A 14,303-nucleotide genomic window follows, 5' to 3' on the forward strand; every position below is an offset into this window, starting at 1 on the left:
TCTATTGAAATATGTTTGGATGTATGAAGTATGTTGAGATATTTTTAACTTTTATAAAAAGTCAAAAAAAAATAATGGATTTTATCAATAATTAGTTTGTTATTATAGTGATGAAATAATTATTTTATTTATATGTTTTACAAATAAAAGTATTTTCAATGAACATGATAAATACTTTTATTTGTGCACTAATGGCTTGAGATAATCCTCAATCGATCAGATTCGTAATTCCATTTTGCCCAGCTAGTTGAATTGGATTAATTCTGATCATGATAAATTTCTGACTATGAATAAAACTATTCATGATCTTTATTATATTCTTTATCCTCTATATATAGAGGACTATATATAATAAATGCTTTGCTAATTACATATAATTGGGAAATGCATTAACACAAAAGGGTGTGGAGTGGACACTAATGCAGCTAGTCTTGATTAAACTCATATGAAACATTAGAGATGTTTTTGATTGGTTTCCAGAAATAACAACAATGAATTCCATGTTGCAATTGAAACCTTTTCATGAAATAATCATGAACTGCATATATCTACTACCCACTAATTCAACCACAAATAATGATATTTGCTTTCATTCACTTTTTTTCCTTTTGGTGATTATCCTGGGTCCTATATATAAAGAGTAATGACACACCTTACAACTTTTTTACAATATATTTATAATTAACTAATTATGTAAGTGTAACACTTCCTTTAAAAATAGTTTTAATTTTACATAATCACTCATGATTTTAAATAAAGTTATAAAATAAAAACAAAAAAGGTGTAAGTTTATCATTTTTTATATACAAATGGAAATATTTAATTATTCACCATTAATTGTTAATTACAGATTAGTTAAAACTTGTTAGTTCGCTAATAGAAAACTTAAGCTCAATTCTTTTTTAAGAAGAGGATGGCACCTCAATATTATTGCGTAGCCCTTATTTATGATGGAGGAATACCTTATACAAAGATGAGCAAATGGATTACAGAAATCCCAAAATCAGGCTCCTATAAAAAACTATAATCCTTAATAAAATCTAGTTACAATCAAGAATAAGAGAAAAAAAAATTAATCAAGCAATGTGGGAGTTCCTGAACGATCCAAAGAAAAGATACCAGTCATGTGTTTGAGCAATTTATAAAGGGAGGAAAAACTTACCGTATTGCCCACTGTGCCGAAGGAAGCAAGCCTATCTGCTAAGACATTACCTTTTCTGTATACATGGAATATGTCAAATTGGAAAGCACTTTTGAAATGAACAATGGCATCCCAAATATTGAAATAGGACCAAGGGGCATCAAATTATTTTTGAACTAGTTAACAATAAGAAGAGAGTCTGACTCCACAATAATATCAGTAATACTCAGTTGATAACATAAGGTAAGACCAATCTTCAGAGCATAAGTACTAGTACCAACACCCAGAATTCAGGAAAAACCAACAATAAAAAAACCATCATGGAAATGCAGAAGCCCCCCACAGCTTGCAGGACCAGGGTTGCATTTGGAGGTGTCATCTATGTTTAACTTAAACATACCAAGGGGAGGACGAGTCCAATTGAAAAAGATAGGTCTTCTAGATCTAATCATGATAATAGGGAGGTGGAGGGTGTCCAAGGCGATAACACTAGAGCTGGCACAATAGCTCTCGGTTTGAGGAGAAGGTTGGGATCTCTCAACCATGATTTAACCTTGTAGATAATAGAGAGATTATTGACATGGGTGCCATCAAACCTGACTTTATTCCTAGCAAGCCAAATCTCCTAGAAAATTAGAGCATGTATAAGAGAGGCAATCAAGCGAAATTGAGTATTACCTAGAAAATAATGCCACCAGTGAATGGCTCGAATTTTTTAGTCATTAAAAGAAGTGAGTGTAGCAAAAAAATATTATAAAAGTAGCGCCAAATTGTCTCTCCAAGAGAGCAGTCAGGAATAATTGAGGAACAGTTTCTGAAAAACCAACAGCACAACAGTTGCATTTAGAACTAATAGAGATACCATAATGCTAAAATTTGTCATCAAGGGGAATATCATTGTGGCAAAGTCTCCAAACAAAAATGGAGACTTTTAAAAGAATAGCTTTGTTCCAAATGAAGGTGGAAAAAGGAAAGATGGGAGAGACATTCCTGATAAAATTCTAGGCGGATTTGGTGGAGAAAAGACCATTCATAGAATGCTTCCAGTTCCAGATTTTTTTCAAAGATGAGAAAGGGTGGCCTGAGGGAGGTGCTGGGACTAAGTTGATTGACAAAAGCATGATCAAGTATCTCCCAAGTATATATATCATATCTTGAGCAAGACCAAGTGAACTTGGTACTAAGGAAGGCATTTCATAAAGGGGATTATTCTCAGTAAAATCAACGAAGTCAGCCTTGGCAGATTAAGAAGTTGGAATACCACCAAACTTAATAATTTTAAAAGCATCTACCACAAACCAAGGGTTGGTTGGGGGCGCATATTTGCTACTATTGGGCTCCTTGCTCGACAACTTCCTATAGTCATGAACAACATGCCAGCTACAAAAACTTGGAAACCTTTCGTACTCAATTTTTTGCCAAAAGCCATTGTCATCAGTACCAATCCAAATCACATCCTCTCTTAGGACAAAGAGGTCCATTTCAATGTACACTCGAGCAAATGAGGGACGAGTATGTGTAAGTGTAGGGAGAGAAAAGATTCAAACTGGTCGGGTGTTCTTTCTCATTTTCCACTCTCCAATAAAATTTTAACACGCAGGAGACGCATGTGACTTACGGTGTGCATCAAGGAAAGTTTTATTCGACTTTTCCTTCTCCTCGAGTTCTCCCCTCTCCTCTTCCTTTTTCCTCTCTCTCTTTCCTCTCTCTCCCTCTCAAAACTGTAACTCGGAAATGGTTGTTTGTAAAAATTAGTAAAACACCGTAACGTGACCAACAAACCTCAAGGGACATAGCACCCACAAGAGAATAAGAAAATGGCCTGAACAATATCTATGCTGATATAAGTATCCAAAATTACTGGATGATAAATAAATAGTCTCTAGACAAATGATTGCATCTCCATGGCCATAAAGATCTCACCAAAGCCATAACATGAGAAGGCACAGATCATTATGCATCTAATTGTTTTTTTTACGGGAGAGCAACTGAGTGAGATCAAATGGGGGCTTCGATGCAGACATTCAAAGGAGAGAGAATATTTTAGTGAGTGAGTAGGGGTAGAAAGGCTCGAGCCTGCTCAACCTAGGGGGGGGGGAGAGAGAGGAGAACATAGATCGGGATAGGGGAGGAGATGAAATTAAAGCAGATTCTGTATGCAATTCTATTTTATTTTTGCTAGAATCCCCATGTGTCTTGTGATTATTGGTAGGTGTAAAATAATGAAAGTCACCCGACCAACTACTAGCCTCTCTCGTGTAGGTATATGAACAACCAAAAATTTTCTTAGGGGTTGAACCAAAGCTTTCAAATATGAATTAACACTGAAATTCAAAGGGAGCAAGGAGAATCTTAACCACACCGATGCAATCAGAGACGACTCTTTTGAAGAGAAGTCCCTATTATATGAGGTATATATGTATAGAGAAATGATACTTACAGTCGTGAGTGTGCAAGCGCCGTGCAGTCGCTTTGAAAAAAATAAATAAATATGGAACCCACATGAAAAGAAATTAATTTTTTAATAGTGGACCCCACTCTTTTTCAAAGCAACTGCACGGTGTTTGCGTATTCCCCGACTGTATGTAGCATTACTCATATGTATAAGACTTGAGCTTGGTTTATTGTATTTAGTTATATATATATATATATATATATATATATATATGCCAAGCTGTGTTCATTTAATTTGAACAATCTATTTTCTATCTTCTTCTTCTTTCTTTTTTTAAATCTCCCCACTTTTATATGGATAATGATAGGCTTACTACTCTCTTATCATCATTTTACTACTCTATAGTGTATTTGAAATTTTTTTTTATTATTTTCTTTTAAGTATATTTTTAACATCCTTAATCATTAAGAAAAAATTAAAAATATATATATATATATATACAATTTCATTAAAAGTCACTTATTTAACTATTAAGTAAAAAAAATTAAAATAAAATAAAATAATAAAATGAGCAGCAGTATAAAGTAATAAGTTTATCATTATCCTTTTTATATCTAACGAAAACTTAATGTGTACATCTACACGTTTTTCTCATTTTCAATATGCAAAAAGTTCTCTATATATATAATATAGTGCATAAGGTATTGGATTTTCAGAGACATGTCCGGTACGACGAATGATTATGATCATCGGCATTCGGGTTGGTACTCATTTTCTTGAACATATATACCCATTCGGCTTGTGTGATATTACATAGTGATGATAAGGCAAGGTTTTTAGTTCTCAATTTTTCACATAGTTTGGTATGGAAAAGGTTTTAGTTCTTAATTTTTATAATAATTTTAATGGAACTCCAATTATATAATTAATTAATCTTTTTAAAGTGTAGTTCAAATGTGACTTGAGTCTCTTTTAAAATGTTATAGATTTTATTAAAATATATCTCAACTATAAGTATGAGAATTGAATCGTGCCACCTACAATAAAATAAATTGATGAGGATATCAAAAATTTAAAAGTGGGGAAGATTGTTATTGTTATTCTTATTCTTTATAACAATTTGACTGAAACTTCAATTACCCATTTATTAGTATTTTTAGGAAACGTTTGGATTCGCAAGTCATCTCAACTCATCTCACTACTAATGATCTATGCATATATTTATTGAATAGTGTTGGCAAAAAGCAACTACTTTTTAACTAAATTTGGCTTAAAATATGTCCTTCCTTTATAATAATAAAGATAAGGTTGTTATTATTCACAATTTATCTTATTACTATTCACAATCCATTTCAACTTATCTTAAATTATTTCAAATTTTGTAAACATTCAACTTGTCAAGAGGAGGCAAGCTAGACCCACTATAAATAAATATATCACAACATAAGGAAGACATCACACAAGATAATAGAGCAGAGAAACTATGAGCAGCATTCCACAGTTCACCCTGCATAATGGCAACACCATTCCACTTCTTGGATTCGGCACAGCCGAATATCCCTTCGGAAGCTCCTCTGAAACCATGAAAGAAACTTTCCTCCATGCAATCAAACTCGGATATCGTCACTTTGATTCGGCTGCTATTTATCAGTCCGAGCCGCTCCTCGGGGAAGCCATACATGATGCTCTAAACCTTGGGTTAATCAAATCCAGGGATGAACTCTTCATCACTTCCCAGCTCGGGTCCAGCGACGGGCACCACGATTGTGTCCTCCCTGCAATGCAGAAAACTCTCAGGTAATATACCTGAACAAGTACATATTCTGCTACCTTTTTTCTTCCTTCTTCTTTTCTCTTCTTTCCTGGAGTTTTTTTCCCTCCTTTTTCTGTTTCTTTCCGTTCACGGATTTAGCTTGAATTTGCCATCAATATTCTTTGTGCAGCAATCTGAAGTTGGAGTACGTTGATCTGTATCTAATTCACATGCCGGTAAGCTTGAAGACAGGGGAAATTGGAATATCCTTTAAGAAAGAGGACATCCTTCCGATGGATATAAAGTCTGTATGGGAAGCTATGGAGAACTGTCAAAAGCTGGGTCTGGCCAAATCAATTGGTGTAAGCAACTTTACCAGGAAAAAGCTTGAAACCCTCCTTTCCACAGCAAAGATCCATCCAGCCGTCAACCAAGTAATTACTCTTTTAGTTTAAGTTTTTCCTTTTTCCAATAAACAGAAGTTGTTCTTTAAGGTTGTTGATCACGTCATGGGCCATGATCGGCGGCTGATTTATTTGTGTTTGCAAAGGTGGAGATGAACCCATATTGGCAACAGAAGCAGCTGAGAGAGTTTTGTGAGAAAAAGGGTATACACATCACTGCCTACTCTCCCTTGGGAGGAAAGGGAACAATTTGGGGTACAAACTGGATAATGAAATGTGAGGTTCTAAAAGAGATTGCCAACGCTAAAGGAAGAACCATTGCCCAGGTAATAATTGCCTTATTTTCTCAAAACAAAACAAAAACATAGAAAAATCAGGGAATATTCTCTTTTTTTTTTTCGGTATTTTTGGTTTTAGGACTTTGAAAATATCTATCTAGTTTGAAGCATGATGCATGGTAATTTATTTTGATTTGTTGTGTGAAGATTTCATTAAGATGGGTATATGAGCAAGGAGTTAGTGTTGTCGTGAAAAGCTTCAACAAAGAGAGGATGAAAGAAAACTTAGATATATTTAACTGGAAACTGAGCTCGGATGAGTTGCAAACGATAAGTGAAATTCCACAGCGCAGAGGATCTATTGCAAGTGAATTCATCTATGATGAAGGCCCTTACAAGTCTCTTTCAGAACTTTGGGATGGAGAGATCTAGAAGCAAGACATGGAAGAGACCTAGAAGTAATAAATCTTCTTTTCATTTTAAATGTTATCGATTCGCTGACACCTCAAATCATTTTTGTTTGATGGTTTACTTTTATGGTTGGATCTTGCCTAAGCATTTTTCAATTTAATTAGATTAATATATTGTCTAAAATTCTAACAATATTATTGTATTATTTTATAAATATTCTATTTCAGAACATCTTATATATATTTTTTTTTTGAAAAATACAGAACATCTTATATTTAAGTACCAATTGAATCTCCTTTATTATAATGTAAATAAGTCAGAGAATAGATATTGAATATTTAGAATTTTCTCACACATAATTTTAGATCAGTATGGATACAGAAACACTCTCAACTCATCTCTTCTCTTCATTATATATATTTTTTTAATTTACATATAAAATATAATAAATAATTTAACTTTTTTAAATTCTAATATAATAATAATATTAAAAATAATATTCTAATAATATTTTATTCAACTCATCTAAAATTATATCATCTCATTTCATTATATTTCATTATCGAAACGAGCCCTTAATAATAATAAAAAAAAAGGATTACACATGTCGCTCTCTTCTAAGACGGGAATGTTATGGAATTATGATCTCTTGAAATTGTGTAGATGATGAAGTTTCTACTTTCTACATCGCTTGAGATTTGTGAAAGAGACGTGGGTATTTTCTTTTTTATTAAAGAAAGATTTTATATCCATGATTATTATAATTTTTTTAAAATTCTCACATAAAAATTAATAAATAATTTAATTTTTTTAAAATTTAAAAAATAATATTATAATAATATTTTATTTAATTTTAATATCTAATCTCGACTTTATAACAAGGCGAATATTATATTTTTCTCTCCATTCTCTCCACGTGATTCACTTATCCAAATCACTTTGACTTCAATAAACAACGCCACTGCATCTCTCTATAAAACCGAATCTTTTTCTCTCCATTTCCTCTCTCCACGTGATTCACTTGTCCAGATCACTTTTGAGTTCAATAGAACAACGCCACTGCATGTCTCTCTCTTCCGTCAAAGTTGTTGGCCTTCAGCCGTTGAACTCTACTATCGAAGAAGTATCGATAATCTCATCGTTCTAGAGGTGTTCTCTTCATGCTTTTTAATTTTCTGTTTGGTTGTCAAGAAATTGCTATAAAGCCATATTATGGATCAAATTCAGCCGGAAGAGGGTTGATTTTGAATGGTTTATTCTTTTCTCTATATATTTCATCTATTTATATCATTTTCTCAATAGAAAGGGTCTATATAAATGCCTTTCACTATTTCAGTAGGATTGTTTAATACACAACTCTTTTTGTTTTTTCACTATTTCACCTTAGACAATAGCCACCCTTCCTCTTCTTTACCTCCTTTTGATACATCGTCTACTACTCCTCCAACAAGTTCTTTAGTACCTTCTTACCACACCATAGTTACCCAGTCTAAAATTGGCATCCACAAACCCAATCCCAAATATGCTAATCTCCATGATATTACTTCAATTCCCCTAGATCCCAAAACGATATGCTCTTCTCTTAGTCATCGTAGTTGGTTACAAGCCATGCAAGATGAATGACAAGCCTTACATGACAATAATACTTGGGCTCTTGTCTCTTGTGAGTCTACCATGTCTGTCATTGGTTGTCAGAGGGTTTTTAAAACAAAACTCAATGCTAATGACACTCTTGATCAATTGAAGGCTCGTTTGGTTGCTAAGTTTTTATCAAAAAAATGGTATCAACTACCATGAAACGTTTTCTCCAGTTATCAAATCAAACACAATTCAGATTCTCAGTACTCTTGCTCTGATTAACCACTTGAGTATTTGTTAGTTAGACATCAATAATGCATTTCTTCATGGTGATTTCCATGAATACATTTTCATGGAACAACCTCCAAGTTTTGTTCATCCAACCCACTCATCTTATGTTTGCAAGTTAAATAAATTACTTTATGGTTTATAACAAGCACCCCGTACTTGGTTTGAAAAGTTTAGTAGCTTCTTACTCACGTATGGGTTTATTTTTAGCACTACTGATTGTAGTTAATTTGCAATGAAAGACCTTGGTCCTCTCCATTATTTTCTTGATATCCAAATCACCTCGACCTTTGAAGCACTTACCTTGTCCCAAACCAAACATGCTCTTGATATTTTAGACTGTGATCAAATGAATGATTGTAAACCCATGAGCACTCCCATGCACTCCCTTGATGCCCAAGACTAAATGACTTATCTCACAAACACCATTCTCTAATCTTGCCCACTATCATATTATAGTTGGTGCACTTCAATATCTTACCCTTACTCGCCCCAATCTCTCATATAGTGTTAATTTTGTTTATCAATTTATGCACTCACCTACGAACGCCCATTACAAAATGGTCAAACACATTTTTAGGTATTTAAAAGGTACCGTTGACCTTGATCTTCATTTTAGTTCTAATTCTACAACTGAACCATGTAGAGGGAAAAGAAAGATTAAAAATAAAAGGTATTCTCTATTTTTTCTACTTTTACCCCTAAATTGAATCTTAAGCATCTTTTGTGAACTATTTGTAGATAAAAATGAAAGTTGGCATAACCAACTTAACAACCAAATCTAACCGAATTGATTGAATTTTTATTTTCAGATTTTTCAGAATTTTAAAAATAAAAATGAATTTTCTAACTGAATTATATAATAAAAAATTCGAAAAAAATAATAAATTTATGGGGGTTGTCGTGTTCTTTGGACTCTGAAGCCCAAAGAGATCACAGGCTATTCACAGCCCACTACTTATGTTCATAATGGCATATTCCTCCGTGGGGTCCAAACGTGTCGTTTTATATCACTTTAAACCGACTTTGGCTTTTCGACTATATATATAAAGGGCAGAAAACTGAAAAAGCCTTTCTGTTTGCGCTTCATCCAATTCCCAATCGCTCTCTCGCTTGCTCCGTTCCACCTTTTGCTCTTACAGAAGTGTCACCCCAACCCAGGTAAGAGAATTTTTCTATAACAATTTTTGCACAACCTGGAATCAGTTTCTTTCTGCCGGATTTTTATTGTTAATTTTATTTCTGAAACACGTTAGGTGTATATTTGGTGATCTATGCTAGAAATAGTAGAAACCCTAGAATTCGAATTCAAGGTTTCGGTGAAGAAAATCTTTAACCTTAGGGTTGAAGTTGTATCTTGATTTTGAGAATAAATCTGATTGGCATGCATGGAAACTTGGGGCTTTCCTCGAGTGCGATTTTTAACTAAATTCTATAAGTTTTGAAAAGCGTTGCTATAAGGTTTTTTGGTTTCCTTTCCCTTTTTTAGGTATTGATATTTGAATTTAAGGATGCCGGCTACAGCGGGTAGGGTTCGCATGCCCGCCAACAATCGGGTTCACAGTAGTGCAGCCCTCCAAACCCACGGTATATGGCAGAGTGCGATTGGTTATGATCCTTACGCACCCACCAAGGACGATGACAAGAACACTTCGAAACCCAACTCATCGACCGCCGAACCAGAGACTGATAATGCATATGCAAGCTTCCAAGGCCTCCTGGCGCTTGCCCGTATAACTGGATCAAATGCCAATGAGGCTCGTGGGGCGTGCAAGAAGTGTGGCCGTGTTGGACACCTCACCTTTCAATGCCGGAATTTTCTGAGTACTAAGGATGATAATAAGGATAAAGACCCAGAAGCAATTGAGGCTGCGGCTTTGGCAGAGTTGGCTAAGTTGAAGGGGAATGTGGGTAAGGGGAAAGGAAAAGGTGCAGTTGAGAGCTCAGAAGAGAGTGATGAAGAGGACAGTGAGAGTTCGGATTCAGACGTAGATTCCGAGATTGAGAGAGTTATTGCTGAGAGAAATGGGAAGAAGATAAGCAGTAAGAGAAGGTCCTTGAAAAAGGATTTTGATGAAGATGAGTCAGATACAGATTCTGGGGAGAGGAAGAAAAGAGGGAGATCTAAGAAGAGGAGTGGGAAGAGGCGAAGTGGTGAATCGGATGGAAGTAGGAAGAGGAGAAAGAAGCTGAGAAAGAAGGATGAGTCCTCGGACGAGGATCATGAGCATCGGGGACGGTATAGGAAGAGTAGGAAGGAGAAGAGGCGGCGGCGGAGCCACCAACATTCAGAAAATTCTGACTCTGATAGATCTGATGGCTTTGGTAGAGAGCGGAAGCGCAGGAGCAGAAGGAAAGCTTCACCATCTGATTCTGACGCAAGTGGCTCAGATGATTCATGGGTCGGTAGGGACAAGAAGAGACATGAAAAGAAGAACAGGAAACGCCGTCATGATGAGGACGTATAGAATATGTCCACTGTCCAGGGAAAGGTATTAAACTCTTTATTCAAAGGGTTATTCTTCTGGATTTTTGCAGTCTTCTCAATTAGTTGTGTGAGGAATGTACACCTTCTGTTATAATTCTGTCAGGTAGCTCATTGGAACTTAGAATTAAATTCACACCTTTTTCTTACAAGATGAAATCATTTATGGGTATGCTAATGGTGCTTGAGTTGGCCTAATTAGTCTCTGTGTCCTCTATTTTTTGTTTTTGTTCTTTATTTTCCTCTTACCTTTATTGGTCTAAGTGCTGTCTAAATCAATTTTTCACGAGTTATATACTTCTCAGGTATTTGCTGCCAAGTGTTGATTTATATGTGACTATTCTAACCAGATTTATGTGATTTAATAGTTCGTATATGAAAATGTAAAGCTTGGCAATGAATCTAGATTTAATTATATTATTCAACTGTAAAATAAAAGAATAAGAGAAAGAATGAAATAAAACCCTGTACTTAACAGCAAAAAGAAAAAGTGTTGAATGGAAGTTCAAGTTTAGGTCTAGCAGTTTAGACCTTTTTTTGGACTTTTTACTTTAATTTAGTGAAATCTATGTTGCGATGAACATGGAACTGGAGTAGTTGAGTATTGGTCCAGACACGGCAAGTTTACAACAGCTCTTCTTCACTGCTTTGTTCCCATCCAAGTGAGCTGGCTCATAGTCTGGCAACCATTACTGTTTTTGCGTTTCTTCTTCCTCTAGCAGTAAATGCAAACGGGTGTTCCCAATTCCAGTTGAGGCTGTGTGCCGCCATTATCCAAAAACAAAGCATACATGCTCAGTTTCTTTGCGAAAGCAGGTAAAGAATGCTCATGGACCTAAGGTTGAGTGAGCTTATCCCCAGTGAGCAATCAACGCAGAGAAGCAAAAATCTTTTGGTCATCAAAACCCGGAAGAGTTTTCAGTCTTCTTCTTGTGTGATATCATCATATTGCCCAAATATAAATCATATGAATTTTCTTTTCTGGTATGCTACGTTATGATGACTGTGACTGGTTCATTTAAGGTTTGTTGTGTTTATTTGGTTTTTGGGAGTATATTTTTTTATATTTTCTAGTTCGTGCTATGGGATATTATCATCTGGATGGCTTCGTTATGTTTAATTACGTGCATATTATGATATGGATCAGTTACCTTGTGCTAAAAAAGTTGTTGAATATGCAGAAATGCTGGAAAATGGATGGTGTGATCTATCTTGAAGTTGCCAAACCAGCGGTGGAATACCAAATCGTTACCTGCTGTTGTACACGGAATATTTGAAGGTGTCAGGTGCTTAAGTTATGTGTTGTATTGTCTGTTGAGCCCCAGCATATCCAGACTGTATTGACTCATTGAGTGCCTTTTACTTTAATACATTCCGCCTTCACAAAGGCCAATCGGCAATTGCTCGACTGTATTGTAGTTGTGATGCCATTTCTTTGTTTAAATATAAAATGGTTGGAATAGAAGGCACAAAACAAAACAAATGCTCATTATATATGTCTACAACACGGATTCTCTTGCCTCAAATTATTAGTAACAGTTACTGTTCTAGACACCAATCATGGGTCCCATGTATGATGCATCTAGGATGTTCGGTTTCCAATTAAATAAGAAGAGTAAGCAGAAGTATAACAAATAGGAAGGCAGTACTGCTGCCCATCTCTGCATCGTGGGTTTTCCATCCTTGGCCATTAAAAGACTTCAATCTTGGGTAGCTGCTCCTTGGTTGAGCTCCGCAAACCTCATGCCAACGCGCATTGAATGCTTTAGAAACTTCTCAGCACACCGCTGCACACAGGTTTCCTCTTGCTTTTGCAATGACTTGTGCTTAAAATTATCTACGCAATCATTGAAGCATCTCTCCACGAGTGAATTATACATCCTCAAGCTGCAACAAGGAAATCTAATATCAATTACACAGATTGTTCCCATCATGTATTAGAATAGAATCGAATCCGAAAGGTCAAGGAGTAGCGTATATCCATTAATCCACAGAGTAAGGACCAACTCACAAAAGGGGGAACGAGTAAGAAGTTCCAATCAAAGAGGATATCTGATGTTAGCTAAGAACTCCAACTTCAATACTTTAAATGTTACTCATCAGATTGAAAATATAAACAATACTTAGATTGCTTAGAAAGGAGGGAACTGAACATCAATTGCCTACATGGTTGTTTGTCCCATACACATTCACTAAACTAAGAACAGTATGTGTTCCTATGGTCAGGGAAAACCCTTTTTTTTTTCCTATTAAAGAAGAGGGACAGTACCAAATTTTATTGATGGCTATCCCTTTTGGCGGAAGAATCAAAGATAAAAACTTTGGGGTGCGGGAAACCTCTAGAGCTGGGAGGACTGTCAGGCAAACCAAAAAAAACCAAGCTGGAAACTTAAGTTTTGTCAAAGGTAAAAATGTCGTTCCCAAAACGTCCAGAAGCAACATATTTTAGCTGCACTGGTTTTAAGGAGAACCTTCTTCTGGCTTCACAAAACCAGCATCACACAAATAGTAGAACGATAATGGAAGCTATACAGCACATAGTGCTAAGTCTGTGAAGCCGCAACCCCCAGAAACAAATATTAAATAGAAACCCATTTCCACAATTAAGACTTCCAACTAAAGCATTCGCACGCTTCAAAATACCATTCGAACACAACGCGTATGAATCACGAACTTTCGATAGGGAACTGAAGTAATTACAGACCTAATGAATGGAAAAGGCCTCGATCTAAGAAAGAACGAGTTTCATAAACAGAATGCAGAAGGGAATGCATGAATTTAGATGGGTACTGAAGAAAATAAAAATGGGGGGGGAACCTGTCACGAATCTGGAGCTGGTCGATCATGGAGGACATTCTGATCTTATCTTCCTCTGGAAGATTGTCCAGATCTCCTAGCATGCTCTTGTCCATACTCGATTACTAATCCGCTACCTTACGACTACGAATATCAGTGTACGAAACGAAATGGCTTCTCTCTGCAACTTCGACCTAGCCCTTAGTTCTTTTTATAGCGACAAAGCCCTAGAGTTTTCGTGCAGTCAGAAGTCACCTCACTCCACGGCGTCGTTTAGTAGGGTCGGGGACTCGGGTAGACGATACTCTTCAGCCTTCTGGGCCGGTTAGTTAAAATATATGGGCCTTATGCGGACATTCATTCATCTTGAGCTCTATTACCATCAAAAGTCCAAGCCCAGCTTGAATAGAAGACTGCACATGTTTGATTATTGAAGATTTTAAGAAATTTTAAAAAAATCTTAAAAGAATTTGGAGATTTATTTTTTTTTAGGAGTCGAGAAAGTGAATAAAAAAACAGAAGTTTCTTGGATAAATTCATTTAAGATATAATTTTTACTGAGATTTGTGAAAGTAGATAGGGGGATTTGAGAATTTATTTGGATAAAATCCTTATGAGTTTCTCTTTTTTTTTATAACTTTTTATGAAGTTATTTTGATTTTCATGAAAACTTAGGAAAAGTACTAGATTTATTTTTTAAATATGATTTTTTATAAATCTAAAAATGTTTGAAATGAAAAACTGAAAAAATAAACCAAAGCTATTTAGAATTAC

General features: G+C 35.4%; 3 protein-coding genes across 3 annotated transcripts; 2 read left to right on the top strand and 1 right to left on the bottom strand.

The window, feature by feature from the left end:
• The first annotated feature begins 5,019 nt into the window (after positions 1 to 5,019).
• LOC109002660 (non-functional NADPH-dependent codeinone reductase 2-like) lies at positions 5,020 to 6,403 on the top strand. Its single transcript, XM_018980508.2, has 4 exons — positions 5,020 to 5,333; positions 5,480 to 5,723; positions 5,840 to 6,019; positions 6,179 to 6,403. Exons 1-4 carry the CDS (start codon positions 5,020 to 5,022, stop codon positions 6,401 to 6,403), a joined length of 963 nt encoding a protein of 320 aa, XP_018836053.1.
• A 2,908-nt stretch (positions 6,404 to 9,311) lies between these two features.
• LOC109002656 (CAX-interacting protein 4-like) lies at positions 9,312 to 12,225 on the top strand. Its single transcript, XM_018980503.2, has 3 exons — positions 9,312 to 9,409; positions 9,738 to 10,740; positions 11,915 to 12,225. The coding sequence occupies exon 2, from the start codon at positions 9,760 to 9,762 to the stop codon at positions 10,714 to 10,716; it is 957 nt and encodes a 318-aa protein (XP_018836048.1). The 5' UTR covers positions 9,312 to 9,409; positions 9,738 to 9,759; the 3' UTR covers positions 10,717 to 10,740; positions 11,915 to 12,225.
• On the bottom strand, positions 12,205 to 13,739 carry LOC109002657 (mitochondrial import inner membrane translocase subunit Tim9). The gene is made up of 2 exons (XM_018980504.2): positions 13,551 to 13,739; positions 12,205 to 12,620 (listed from the first exon to the last, which is right to left on the bottom strand). The coding sequence occupies exons 1-2, from the start codon at positions 13,643 to 13,645 to the stop codon at positions 12,434 to 12,436; spliced, it is 282 nt and encodes a 93-aa protein (XP_018836049.1). The 5' UTR covers positions 13,646 to 13,739; the 3' UTR covers positions 12,205 to 12,433.
• Positions 13,740 to 14,303: the final 564 nt, after the last annotated feature.

Source organism: Juglans regia, chromosome 5 (genome assembly GCF_001411555.2).
Source record: "Juglans regia cultivar Chandler chromosome 5, Walnut 2.0, whole genome shotgun sequence".
Lineage (NCBI taxonomy): Eukaryota > Viridiplantae > Streptophyta > Magnoliopsida > Fagales > Juglandaceae > Juglans > Juglans regia.

Excerpts from the sequence above, each read along its gene's own strand:
- LOC109002660 (XM_018980508.2), top strand. The coding sequence starts at position 5,020 with ATGAGCAGCATTCCACAGTTCACCCTGCATAATGGCAACACCATTCCA. Across the intron at positions 5,334-5,479 it reads GCAATGCAGAAAACTCTCAG|CAATCTGAAGTTGGAGTACG; the intron begins GTAATATACCTG and ends TTCTTTGTGCAG. Across the intron at positions 5,724-5,839 it reads TCCATCCAGCCGTCAACCAA|GTGGAGATGAACCCATATTG; the intron begins GTAATTACTCTT and ends GTGTTTGCAAAG.
- LOC109002656 (XM_018980503.2), top strand. The coding sequence starts at position 9,760 with ATGCCGGCTACAGCGGGTAGGGTTCGCATGCCCGCCAACAATCGGGTT.
- LOC109002657 (XM_018980504.2), bottom strand. The coding sequence starts at position 13,645 with ATGGACAAGAGCATGCTAGGAGATCTGGACAATCTTCCAGAGGAAGAT. Across the intron at positions 12,621-13,550 it reads CAGCTCCAGATTCGTGACAG|CTTGAGGATGTATAATTCAC; the intron begins GTTCCCCCCCCA and ends TCCTTGTTGCAG.